This window comes from Quercus lobata, chromosome 5, assembly GCF_001633185.2.
Source record: "Quercus lobata isolate SW786 chromosome 5, ValleyOak3.0 Primary Assembly, whole genome shotgun sequence".
Taxonomy (NCBI): Eukaryota; Viridiplantae; Streptophyta; class Magnoliopsida; order Fagales; family Fagaceae; genus Quercus; species Quercus lobata.
This window is the reverse complement of record NC_044908.1, coordinates 1,261,857-1,276,070: the sequence shown is the minus strand read 5'-3', so window position 1 is coordinate 1,276,070 and position 14,214 is coordinate 1,261,857. Positions and strand designations below refer to the sequence as shown.

The following is a 14,214-nucleotide window of genomic DNA, read 5'->3' as shown; positions in this document are numbered from 1 at the left end:
TGGCTGTAACTTGCATTCAAGACCCATTTGGTGTGGGAAGTGTCATTGTAAGTTACTAATCACACCCCAAATGAGAAGTCGAAGTGAATCTCTTGGTTCACATATGGACATATCCAGTCAGCTGGTATGGGTAGCCTAAACGTTACATTCTTTGAAATGGAGCTTGAGTTTGATTTCATTTATGGCACTGAAAAATGAGTTTGCTTTGTTCTTTTGTATAATATGATTTGAGTTCATTATGTTTATCAAAGCAATCAGCACCTGTAAATTTGTTTTTCATGCACTTGCTCCACTATTATTCTTAAGATTTCAGATATTAGCCTCAGATCAAATTTTCAGCATAAATGTTTGAACCTGCACGATATTATACACTACTCATTTAGTCTTTGGATATGATGTGTGGCAATAAGTTTAGGGACTCGTCATCGTTTCTCTGCTAGTTTTTTTTGAATGTGGAATACAACCACCGAGCCTTAGTCCTAAGATTTTGCGATCAACTATTGATCCTCACTAGTCAAGGTTAGCCACATACACAGGCAAAAGAAAACAATAGGGACAAGACAATTTTGTGTTACTCATGGAAGAAGAATGTGCTTCAAAAACAAAACAAGTGCATTTATGCCCTCTATTCACATTCTATGACTGATGTATATGCTTTCCTTACACATACTAGAGCAGAGTTGTGGAGAAATCTATTTAACTGACAAAAGTTGGGAATTGATTAGCAGAAAGAGTTAAAGCCATTGCAATTGAGGTCCTTCTGCACAGCAACACTTTCATCAACATTGTTCAATCCACTGCCTTTAACAATTTGAAACCCACTTTGTTGAAGAAGAAGATCAATGATCTCGACGTCTCTGAACTCGGGCAAAATCAATAATCATCAGACAGGTTTCATAACAAATTGGAATTTGTTTATATTATTATTATTATTATGCTACTTTTTATGTGTTAGGATTACCTACCTTGGATGACAAGTTGTTCTTGGAATCTGTTGTTGAAAGCGAGGGGCTTCATCGTCATATCCTTCGCAAACTATTTCCCCACTATCATCTCTATAGCAGATTATGCCATTAGACCTGTCCTCATAAACCTGTAACAAACAATTCATAGTTTCAGACATCAACCAGTTGAAAAAAAAAAGTGTGACTGAAGTTGATCCAACTGGGTCTTGTTTTGTAGAAAAGTTTGTGAGTATAGTTATGTTTTCAATGACAAGAAACAAATAAAGGAAAGGGATGTATACATAGGAATAACCAAAAAGTAAAAAAGAAAAGGATATTGTTGACCTTGTTTTTAACGGAACATTTGATCTGGAGTCTAGGTAATTTCTTGACTGGAACTTGAGTGTGTTTAAGCATCAGAGATTTGCTGATAGGCCTCATGATTAGACCAGATTTCAGAATTGGGATGTGAATAGAAGAAGAAGAAGAAGAACAAGTTACAGCCATTGATTTTGTGAAACAAGAAGAAGAGGCAGAAGAAGAAGAAGAAAGAAGTTTGTCAATGACGGTGGGGTTGAGGTTTTGTTAGGAGATGGGAATAGAATAATGTTTCTTTTTTCTATATTCTTTATTTTTTGTAAGCATAAGTTCTATACGTTGAGACACATAAAAATAATTGAATTATTGAAGGGTAATGTCTTATCATGGTGGATTTATTCGGTTAAATATAGCTACCTGGGACCCATTTTTGCTTATCTTCTACCTGTTGTTGCTGGTGAATCCCAGGTCATACTGTGGGTTGATATTGCCTTTTGTTTTTTCCGAATCAGCTGTTGGTGGATCTATTCAGATTTTCACAACAAAGTGACTGTACTTGTATCTTTCTCTCTCTCTTTTTTTTTTTGGTTGGAATTCACCTATTTCAGAGCAACACCTTGGAAACATCCTATAATTTTAGAGCAACACTAACTTTGCTAAGATTTGGATCACATTTTTACAAGATTCAGGATGAGGAAAGTACTGCATCTTAGATAAGAATCATGTCCATCTAGATTCAAGAGTCTCTTTGAAGTTTAATGATTAAATCCCTCCTTTACTAATAGCATAAAATTTTGAAATAATAGGTATTTTGTTGTGTATTAAAGCAGGAATTCTAAGATTTGAATGTTGTTTTTTATCTAAAAAATCTGCACATCTATTAGCTTCTTTGAAAATATGTCTAGTCCGTGTCTGGGGAATCTTGGAAATCATGTGTTTGCAGTCTTCTATCAAGGAAAATATAAAGGTATTAGCATGGATTTGTGAGTTGAAGACCTCAACAATGGATTTAGAATCCAGCTCAATACTCACGGCTTGAGTGTGAAGATGTAAACAAAGTTGAAGCCCATCACGAAGGGCCCATAGTTCAGCCATGAAACTTGAAGTTGTCCCAATCCTCCTAGCAAAGCCCGTGACCCAATCACCATTGGCATCCCTAATTAATCCGCCTCCTCCAGCTATTCTAGAATTACTTGCAACTGATCCATCTGTATTCAGAGTTAACCAGTCATTCCTTGGTTTTTCCCATCTGATATTCTTCAGGACCAATCTTTTGGTAGCTAAGGAATTGTTAGCACAAAAATGGTACTCCAAAGCACGGTCTACTATTACCTTAGCTAAGCTGGGATTTTGGTCTATATTTTTGAAAATGAGATTGTTCCTACCTTTCCACAAAAACCAAATTCCAAAGAGAAAAACAAGGTGCTAAGGCAATTGACCTGATACATGGTGCTGACCCGAGGTAGCATTGGTGTTCAGCCAATCATGCAGAGTTTGGGTAAAGAACAAAGAGTCATTAGTCCGCCTCCCAAGCTGGTACCAGATGCTTTTACTTAAAGGACAATCCCGCAGCACATGAAGAATAGTCTCATCTTCTCTATGACACCAGGGGCAATTGGCTTCCATTTGCATTCCTCTTTCCCTTAGACATTGTCTGACTCCAATGCTGTGATGCATGCATTTCCACACAAAAACTCGAATTCTAGGCAGGACTTTCAGCTTCCAAATCCAGCTTTCTTTAAAAGGGATATCCCGCATAGACTCAGTAGCTAATAAGTAAGCACTTTTAAGCATTTATTGATTCATTGTTTTTTCTAGTCCACCTGTAGACTTACTTTGTATTTTGGAGGCTGATGCCAGTGGACAGTTTGTAAGCAGGCTTTGTCCTAATGTGTTCTTTGCTATTTAGTTGTTAATTCAATTCCGTTTCACCAAAAAAAAAAAATGTTGTTTTTGATCTACCTCTTTTTTTTTTTTTTTTAATCTAACTTGTTGATACCTAATTTATTTGAGTATTTAAGACATTTCAATAATATATAAAGAAATAACATTATCACACAGTTGATTTGGTATGGAACTTATCAAAAAAAAAAGATCTGGTATGGATGATAATTTAATTTATTAATATGACTTTTCATTGGCTACGTGTCAACTGTCAACTAGACTTTTTCAATTGAAGCAATAGGTGCCAAACTTTTCCATCAATCAATTTCAGTTGCTGATTGGATATAAGCTCTCTCTCTCTCTCTCTCTCTCTCTCTCTCTCTCTCTCTCTCATAATTAGGTTACAAGCATCTATGACTATAATTGGACCTGGGACTACCTCACCATTTGCAAAAATACTAGTTTTCAATTTCTATTTTCCACATAATTGTCACTCAATAAGAATTGGAAAGACTTTTCAAATTAATGTAAACCTGATCTGAAATGTCCACTAAAAAAAAAGTTAGGTGTGGATGCTTTTTGTTGTCTGGTATAAATAAAAGCAAGATGAGGGGATCTCAAAAAGATTTATAGATTAATGAGTCCAGAGGATATGTTTCCACATTCTATCATATGTCGCCTTTCTTTTCAACAAATTTTGGGATGTGAAATTAATTTAACTTTTTCTAGTATAAAGTATATTTATATGTTATTGTATAATAATGTAATTGAAGAATATTTAAGTTTCGAGGCAGCATAGGGGGGAGCGGGAGTGGTAGTGGGAGTAGGAGTGGGAGTGTAGGTAGAGTTTCAATGCATTAAATTTTCATCCGGCTATAAAATACAAAAAAAAATTCAATAATCTCTTATAGTCTACTTGTATAACAATTATGGATAAGCATTAGATTTTTTTTTTTAAGCAATTCAAAGTCGTACCATTTTTTTAAAACAATGTTTAGTATTAATTTTTTTTGCTTAGTTCTAGCCAAATGCCAGGCAGGAATTGTGTGAGCACCGACCAGGAATATTTAAGAGGCAGCGATCGTCATCAAAATTGAGACACACCAATAAACTTATGAAAGGCAAAAATCCATTCCATGCCTGGCGCATGCCATGGTTTAAGGCTTTAAGCTGCTTTATTATTATACTTTCAAGCTATCACTTTAATAAGTAAGCAGTTTCTTTAACCAAAACAAAATAAGTAAGCGCTCCTCCTTTCATTATCAAAAACAACTCAGATCTCTCTCCCTCTCTCTATCTGATTAAGTAAAAGCAAAGGAGGCATTTATATTAGTTTAACCCTATTTTTGGATGGTTCAAATTCTCTCCGTTTCAAATCACTTTTGAATCTTTATTTATTTTAATCGCCTTTTTAATTGAATTTCAAATTATAGTGCACACTTTTAATGACTGTTATTTATTATTTGATTACAAAAAATTATTACGAGTTGAGCTATCTTTCATATTATCTTAATTATTTTAGATACAATAATCTAGATAAATTCTAAAATCTCATTATTTATTTTTGAACCATAGTATTGCATAATAAACATTTTTTATTTTTGTTTTTTAAGAAAGTTACATCATTCTCAAAACTTTCAACCACAACAGAAAGTTACTCATTGGGATGTACACCCTTTCTTTGCATCTTTTCAAAATGATCATAGGCATCCCACATCCGTTCCGCCGTACAAAATCCAGAGATTATACCATTATATAGGTACAAGTTTGGCATAAACTCAATGTCTTTAAACTTCTGCATCAGCTTCAAAGCAAAGCATTTCATCTCCTCAGGAGTATCAGCAGAAATTCTCAAAATCTTCTTCATTGGCATAAGAGTTCTCTGATGGAGTAAATGGGACAACATTTCTCTTTCCCTTTCAGACTTTTATGTATAATGCACCATTCCTTCTTAATACCGGAGATATTTCTGCTAACACCACTGACAAGTGAGATATACATGATGAGATCGGTGTCAATCTGGTTTCTGTCCATCAAATCAACTAACCTGAAGGCAAATTCGAACTGACCCTACTTCAAGAAAAGACTGATAAGCGAATGGAATTCTCTAACATCATATCAAACAACTGGTGGGCTTCACTAGCTCTTCCATTCTTCAATTAGCCATTAATCATTGTCACATAGACAACCTCGCCAGGATCCACACCAGACTCAAGCATCCCCTTAAACATTTCTTCTGCTTCAAAGATTCTTTTCTCTCGGCTTAGACAACCAATAATAGTGTCATATATAGCAACATTAGGTCTAAGTCCCCTCTCATCCATTTGGTCCAGAATATTGAAGGCTGACACCAGATCACCCCGTTTACAGTGTTCATTTACCATTATCAAATAAGTTGCTTGATTTGGGACCACACCTCGATCTTGCATAAGGTCAAGTAGGTACTTGGCATCCTCAAAAAGGCCCTTCTGACATAGACACCTGATCAAAGGGTTATAAGTAAAAAAGCAAAGGCATGCATCCAACTCTCACAATTTTATCCATGTTAAGCAAGGCATCATTCGGCTTTCCTTCTTCACACAAGGCACTGACAATAACACCGAATGCCACATTAGCCAAATTGAAGTTACATCTCACAATTCCCTCAAGCAGGATCTCAATTTCTCGCTCCAAACCCCCATTAGAGTTTACACCAGCAGAGGATGAGAGCATAGAAGGGTCAAAACCACACCCATTCTTGGCAATTGCCTGCAGAATCAGATGAGCAAGGTGAAGCCTCTGCCCCTCTGGATACTTCTTCATGAGGACAAAAGACAGCACATGATCAGGAACAACCCCCCTTACCAGCATGCTTTTGAACAAATCATAAACTTCCAATAGCCTATTCTCCTTGTAATTTTAAAGTGCATTGATCAAAACTGTGTAACAATGGACATTAGGAGCTAAGTTGCAACTAAGCATGTTGTTCAAAAGCATCAAAGCACAATCAACTTTCCCTTCCCTGCAGTGCTTACTGATAAAAAGGTGATTAGTTACCGCATCAGGTTGCATTCCCCACCCTGCCATCTGTTTGTAAACCAGCCACCCCTTATCAAACAAGCCCAATTTCAAAAACCCATGAATCAATGTATTATATGTGTAATTATCTGGCTCACAATCTGTCTTCAGCATTCTCAAGAAAACCAGCATTGCCATTTTCATTTTCTTATCCTTGCCATATTGATTAATCAAAGAAGCAGACATCACCCTATCTATATGAAGACCCTGAGACTCCATTTCTCTGAATAGTGACTCTGCCTCTACGACCAGCCCTCTCTTACAAGGCCATAAAATATTGATCTATATAGATGGAGTGTAGGTGGATAACCATGTCCACAGCGCATTACATCAAACAATTCAAGAGCTTCATCCATATACCCCTTATAGCATAACCCATATATCAATTTATTAAAACACAAAATACCAGGAGTAGCTCCAGCCTCATTTGTTAGTGTGGCTTGAATTTTGCCACAAGCCCATAAGGCCTAACCAAGCCCAATCCGGCCATAAAAGTGACCTAATACAAGTTGAAAAAGGAATCCCACTTGACCGACTTTTATAAAGTAACATATATATATATTGCTTTATTATATATGCGGCTACATGGCAGAGAAAAGAAAAAGGTGTAATTCCAATTAACCTAGTTAGCAGCCACATGAGAGAAAATAGAGAAAAGAGAGGCAGTCAGTTTCTATTCTTATTTTTTTCTGTGAGAGAGTGCTAGGGTGTAATTGGGATTTGGGTTTCTTGAGAGTGTTCGTGTGCACTATTGTATTTTTCCTGATAATAGTGAAATCCCTGCAACTCTGTGGACGTAGGCAAATTGCCGAACCACGTAAATATTGTCTTGTGCTTGTGATTTTTTTTTTTTTGACGTGTGTTTTCTCTATTTGTTTTGTTTCTCACAGTTTGGGATTTTTGGTTAAATTCCCTACATCATTAACTCTAACTAAATAATCAAATGCTTCTAAAATTCTATCTTGGGCATAAAGCCCCCAAATCATTGCATTACAAGCAGCTTTGCAAGGAATTCCACCCATCTCAAGCAGCCTATCAAATTGAGCTCCTGCCTCCTCTACTTTATCTAACTTAAACAAACAAATAACCACAGAATTCAAAATCGATAAGTCAGGATCAATACCTCTACCAACAATGTTGTCACGAAAAAGTGCCTCAGCCAATTGGGGCAGACCCGAATACACCAGTTTCCTAACGAGATCGCCATAGCTACCTAAATCAAGGTCCAAGCCATGTAAAGCAGCAAAATCAACAACCAAAAAAGCATCAGAAACCGACGAAGAATGTGCTATAATTCGCCGAACCACTTGCTGTGCCGGTGATAAAAAGCCACGTTGAATGAGCTGCTCTGCCAATGAGAGACAGAGAGATTTGTGGTCATTGGTAATAGGTGAAACAGAAGCATTTGGAGGGTCTATTGGCAAAGTACAAGTTGTAATTGCTCTTCTGGTCCTGAAGAAATAGTAATAACAATAAGAACCAGGCCTTTTCTTAATCATTTTCAATCACTCTTACAAGAAAATCAAGGGTTTTAGAGACAAAATTTAGCATTTTGAGACCGACCTAAGTGCCAAAATACCAGACCAACCCGAGTGATAAAGTTGAGAAGTTTCACAGACCCAGAACCGAGAAAGACCAATACTATTGGAGAAGACTATGAATGAGAAGTTGTACATTTTCAAAGGCAAAGCAAAATTGAGACTAAGCCAAGTGAGGAATCGGACCCAGATAGCAAGAATGAAGCAGAAACAAGTAGTGTGGTCTGAAGAAGAAGAAGAGGAGGAAGAAGACTAGGGCCGTTTGGTAATGTTCCAGATTAACGTTGTTTACATGAAGGTGAAAAAGAGTATAAAAATTTAAAATTTAAAAATATGTGTTTAAATATATATACCAAACGGGTATATATATTTTGACGCTAGAAGAAGTAGTGTTTTTGATACGATGATTGGACTAAAACCAAGTGATGCCCAATTACTTAAGACATTTAGGCAGTAAGCAATTTAAGTTTTGTGGATATATGTGAGTGAAAAAATATGTGGAAAGATGTGTTATAGTGTTTAAACAATGAAAAACAACAATTTTCATTGTTTAAACACCGTTACCAAACAAGATCTTAGATAGATTAATAGAAGTACAAGGAAAGATTAAATACGAAATAAAGATATCTGTTATCTGTGAGGTTAATGAGAGTAAAATTTGATGGACAATTTTAAATTTCTTAATTTACCTTTGTATTAATTTGTTTAGTTTGTTAAATTGCGATCAATCAAATAGTTGATTATTTTTTTAAGTACAAAAGAATGGATATTAGAGAGTCATATAAATATATATATATATATATATATTTTTTTTTTTTGCATACACGCTCTCAAGAAAAAGAACAGCCAAAAAACCAAAAACATAATGACATGTCGAAAATATAATGGGTGATTGTATCTAAAATGTGCATCAGTATATATAACATTATAAAACTTAAATAAATAATCAATGTATGAGTGAGAGAGAGATAATGTTGTGAAAAACTGGAATTTTGGAAGAGGAAACACTATGACGGTAGATAAATGAAGGGACACTTGAAATGTTAATTTTATCCACTAAAAAGACAATGAATTATTCAATTTTAAAAATTACTTGAAATTAGAAAGAAAAAAACAAAAAGTTGAAATCAATTTAGGTAGTTGAAAATAGTCAAATATTTCTATCTAATGAATAATAATGTTTGTCCATGATTTTGTATTTAAGTATTTTATATAAAAAAGATTAAAAAATCATAAAGAGAAAAATGATTTAAAAATAAAAAAGAAAAATAGTATGATGTGGCTGATGAGGTGGCTCAACAGGAGCATAGCAACATTAAATACTACGTTTTAGCTTTTAGATATTTATTTATATAAATATATTGATACTGATTGTAAGGACACAATTTGTAGTGACCCAAAAATGTATTGGGTTCATACGTTTAAGGGTCCAAACAATATCATTTGTAAAGCGTGGGCTTGAAAGGCTTGGCCCTAATCACCGAACGGTGGTTAGCCATGGTTTCTATGGAAATTTACATGAAGGTGAACCTAACACGTCTAACAAGGCCTTCTTCTAATGCGGCATGAGTGGTTCCGGTCTTTAGACGTTGTCCGAGGAGATTAGTGTTCTTATTATTCTCCTTTTCTAAGACTTCACGGTCTAGGAGACCCCCCTTTCCATTGATTCTTTTTCCCTTTTATACTAACATTTACCCTCCTTCCAGTGTCCACGTGTAAGCTCCACTTTTTGGGGTTGAGACTTATCCTATCAGCCCATCCCTAGAGTGGTTGGGGGTGGTTGCAAAAGGTGAATAGCATGGTGAAGAGCATGGACCTGTCAGACGCAGAATTCTTTATTGCAGTATTGGCAGCTTTTTCACTTGGCCTGTTCCTGCATTGAGCTCGTCCTGTCCTTTAGGGACTCTATGGGGTGACGAGCATAAGATCGTCCTCGGCCATATCCTTAGGCTTTTTTTGGACTTTCATTATACGTCCTCGGCAATAGTTCTCCTCGGCTTGGGCCTTGGGCCCTAATGTAAAGTGAGCCGGGGCCACAAATTCTCTGGCCCCACACTGATTATTATAGATACAATAATCTAGATCGATTCTAAAATCTCATTTTTTATTTTTGGACCATAATATAGCATAATAAACATTTTTTGTTTTTGCTTTTTTAGAAAGTTACATCATTCTCAAAACTTTCAATCACAATAGATTATAGGTCTCTCTCATCTATATTTTATATAATACTAAAAACTGAAGCGTAGCATTTAATGTTACTACGCTTACATTGAGCCACGTCAGCAGCCATGTCATTCCCATCTAATTTTCTAAATTTGTCCTACAATTTTAAAATAGTTTTTAACAATTTTAAAATACTAATAAAATTAAAATAATTTCCAACTTATCTCCACCATAAAACCCACTTCTTATAAATTTAATTCCACTAGCCCACTTCATATAAATTTAATTCCACCATAAAGTCCAAACCCAAGCCTTTTCAACTGAAAACCCTTTGAAAATCACAGTTACAACTTTCTGTATTTTCTTCCCTTTTGTTGCACTGTTTAAAATTCCAGTCTCCCCACGTTTTGTTTCACCGTGTCAGTTTTAATTCCTTCCCCTTCCCCACCTTCTAATGGCAACCTCTCTGTCTTCCTTCCTCCTCTCCTTACAATATATAAATAAATACTGACAGAAACTGGATGATTCGGTTGAGGTATCTCTAAATCCCAGTTTGATTTGTGCTCTATTCTTTTGCTTGATGTTTTTTTTCCCTTTTTACATTTTGTTACTGCCTCTTTTGTGCTGTGTTGTGGATAGCTTTTAATTGGAGCTCTACCTCTTTATGGTCTGTTCATCTTGAGTCTTTGGAATGGGTTTGAATTTTTGATTGCTGGGTTTTTTAATTGTATCGCTAAAGAAAGTTGCCCATCATCTTTGTAGCCCCCACAGTTTTTCCACATCATCAATGTTATATTTTTATTTTTAAAAGCCAAATTTAGATTTACACTATATGCAGAACGTATCCCGTCTCTCATTCGAAATTTATCTAAAATGAAGATCCCACTACTTTAATTGTTGACTGTTTTGGTGATCTCTCAGCGATGAAGACCAAAAAATGGAACTGTTTTTGTGGCTTCTACATTTGCTTCTCGTTAAGAAGGTACCAATAAAATAAGAATAATAGCATTCTTTTACTTTGATTTTGTGCTAAAGTTTGAGTTTCAACAATTCCATTCACTCTAATTCTCTTCTTTGCATCCAAATTTTACATGGGTCATTATCAAAGTTATGGCCCTCATATATTGTGGATATGGATGTATTTGGTAGTGGGGTCATGGGGGTAGTATTGAAGAGCCTCTCAACCCTCAAGATCTTAAGCAACTTGGAGATAACAATCCTACAGCTTTTGCTTTAATGTTCTTTACTTTTATGTGTTTTAAGTTTCAAGTTCTTCTCTTTTTGCTATCTAGGTTTTTTAAGCAGATTTGGATTAGCTTAGCTTAATTGCCTATTTAATCGTATTTTTATAATTGTTTAGGCATGTGTAAATGAAGATTTTTTATTATTATAAATAATTGAGTTTATTAAATTTGAAAAAAAGAAAAAAACACAAAGTTCAAGAAAATAAAAAGAGAAAGCTATTAATTCAAAAAACAATTCTCTTTAGTATTGTTTTATATATTTGCTCTTGGTTTTGTTGTATTGTAAAAGAATTCTGTTACCATTAATTTTTTCTCATTTCTTGTTTGTTCTATAACAGGCATACGTTGATTTTGAAATATTAGAGGATGAGTTTGAATGGACCAAAGAGCTTTATGAAAGACTTTTGGATAGATTAAAGAACTTGAAGGTATGTATAAGCTATACAAAATTAGACTATAGTGTTTAAACTTCAGAATTGTTTCGTACAGTTGTTATTTTGCTGGGTTTTATGGTTTTTGTTGCTTGCTTGGGTGGTGTTATTTGATTACTATTCTTTAGGGGTGTAATTTGCAATTTATCCAACATAATAAATAAAATACCTAAATCAAATCACATTGTGATGCTTGCATTTTGGCATCCAATTATGCAAACAATATGTAATGATTTTGCAACTAACAAAAAAAAAAAGTAACGATTCTGCATCTATATAAAAGTTACAAGCTTAAGTATTATAGCTGAAATTATGATTTTACACTTGAAAGCCCACGAAAGTGCATTGGTCTTTAGGTATTATTGAAAATTTAGGAGAGATCTCATGATCGTGTACCCAAAGTAAACCCCAAAGATCTCAATAAAAACTACAGCCAAATGCATATCATTTGGGCCAAGGGTGTGAGACCACTCCATAAACACATTCATGCATGATAATTTAATCATTGTAATTGAGAGTGCCACATTGATAAATATCTGATTGTTTCAATCCTATAAATTGCCCAAATTCCAAACATAAGGGCTCTAATGTTTAGGTTGGATGTGATGCTTGCTATTGATACGAGTTTGAATTCTTTTAGAGGCCTTCATTTTTCTTCGTTTTGATCCTTCCTCCCTCTACCTTTCTTTGTGGTTCTTGGTTGGATATAGCACTAGGATATTTAAATTTGTCAAACTACAGAAATTTGAATAGTGGACAACATTAAATATTGTCCTTTTTGAAGAGAGATATTTTATGACAAAATTAAGTTGGACAAAAGGACAATCACATTTATTTTTTAGCTTGAAAAATTTATTCTAAAATTTTTTTTTTTTTTGACTTTCAGACTTTTATCATATTTGTTTTGACTTAGTTTTATATTTAAATAGATGTTATTTTTTCTTATTTTGCTGAAGGTTGAAACTTGAAATCCCCAAACCAATGCAATACAACTAGTAGCGTTGAGAGGTAATTTTGAATAGGCTTATATGGAGCACAATTTAAGTGTGGGGAGTTCTTCACACTGTTGCATTGATATTGTCAAAGCCTTGAATCCCCAAAATCCATATAAAACCTGGTGATATGGAGGTTGTTCATGTTTATGAGTTTCGAACTTAGTGGCACAATACTTTCCTCTTATATGTGGTTTGATTTAATCTGTTGTCATCGTTATAATATGTAAGATATTTACATACAAGAATTGTTTGATAATTAATATTTAGTATGAGTTACTTCTCTCGCTCTTCAGTCAAATTGTATTCTCTTGATATTTTTCCCTTCAGCTTTTATTTTTTAATTTTATTGTCCTCATGCAGAATACGAGTACCATGTTCTCGTTTCTAATATATTTGCTTATTAGTATTTGTATATTAGAGGAAGCTTTTAACAAATATTCTTAATTCTTCTACCATTTTGCTATATTGATGTGCCATAATTTAATTTTGTTAAACTATGCCGTACATCGTACGGGTTAGCGACTGGTTTTAATAAAAATAAGATGTCAATGTCATTATGTCTCTTATGATCATATACCTAAAAAAAAGGAATTGATCGAAGACCATGTTCCTGGGCCTGTGCCATTTAATCCTAGACTCCCTACACAAGCAGAATCCTATAATATGGACATGCATAGTACAGTACTTCCTACCACACTAGAGTCTTATCTTTTTTAAAGGTAAGACAGAAAAGGGCAAGACAAGGAAAACAGAATCCCGTGTTATTTTCACTGTTTTCCCCCTTTAGATTTGGATTTGGAAATGCAACAAAAAACATACTGTAAATGTTCAAGATGGGGTTTTTTAGCTTTGTTCTGAGCATTATAAATATGTGAACAGAATAAGAACTAAGCATGCCCTAAGATTGTGACTTTGAAGTTATTAATTACATGTTACCTTAAGCTCCAAATTGGCAAATTCCCGCTCAAGATTTTATTTTATTAATTTACTGTTGTTATTATACTCTGGCTGATACATCCAAACGCATAAAAAAACACAAGAACAGTTGGTATTGCCATTGGTGTGGCATGGAAGCAAAAAGACAGATAAAAGTCGTGCTTACCTAGAGTGTAACACAATGAGAGCCTGTAAACTGTGTTGTACACGCTAAAAGAGGGGATTAAAGCCAATAAGAAGAGAAGCTTCCCAAAAAGAATAAAAAAGAATGAAATGATTTTTTTTATGAAATTGTATTTTCTCAATCAGGACTCATGAGTACTCTTTTCCTCCTCCCAAAGCCCCCCTCTTCTTTTAATAATGGGGTACTCTTTCGTCCCCTTCCTCATCTGCTTCAGAGACTAGGACTATCCCAGGATTTAATCTCACTTTTGTTAGATTCTGAAGAGAGCTACCTGGCTGCCTGAGTGGCTTCCCATGTGAGTCAGTCGATTGCTAAATGATCAATGTTACTACTATGCTAGGATACAATTATTTTCTTTTTTTAGTAGAATGACACAATTATTTTCAAGACTTGTTAACTTGTCTGAATGTATTGAAGTAACCTGATTTTATGTCTCATTTTACAAATGTCATTTTTATTATACATTAATCATAATAAATCACAGAAATGTTATGGATTTTTTTGTTTACTTATTGGT

The 14,214-nt window shown here is 34.6% G+C and overlaps 1 protein-coding gene and 1 pseudogene across 1 annotated transcript; both read right to left on the bottom strand.

Moving 5' to 3' along the window:
- Positions 1–594: 594 nt before the first annotated feature.
- On the bottom strand, positions 595–1,619 carry LOC115992493. The gene is made up of 3 exons (XM_031116696.1): positions 1,290–1,619; positions 966–1,093; positions 595–857 (listed from the first exon to the last, which is right to left on the bottom strand). The coding sequence occupies exons 1-3, from the start codon at positions 1,449–1,451 to the stop codon at positions 722–724; spliced, it is 426 nt and encodes a 141-aa protein (XP_030972556.1). The 5' UTR covers positions 1,452–1,619; the 3' UTR covers positions 595–721.
- Positions 1,620–4,772: 3,153 nt separating this feature from the next.
- Positions 4,773–8,024, bottom strand: LOC115989333 (annotated as a pseudogene).
- Positions 8,025–14,214: the final 6,190 nt, after the last annotated feature.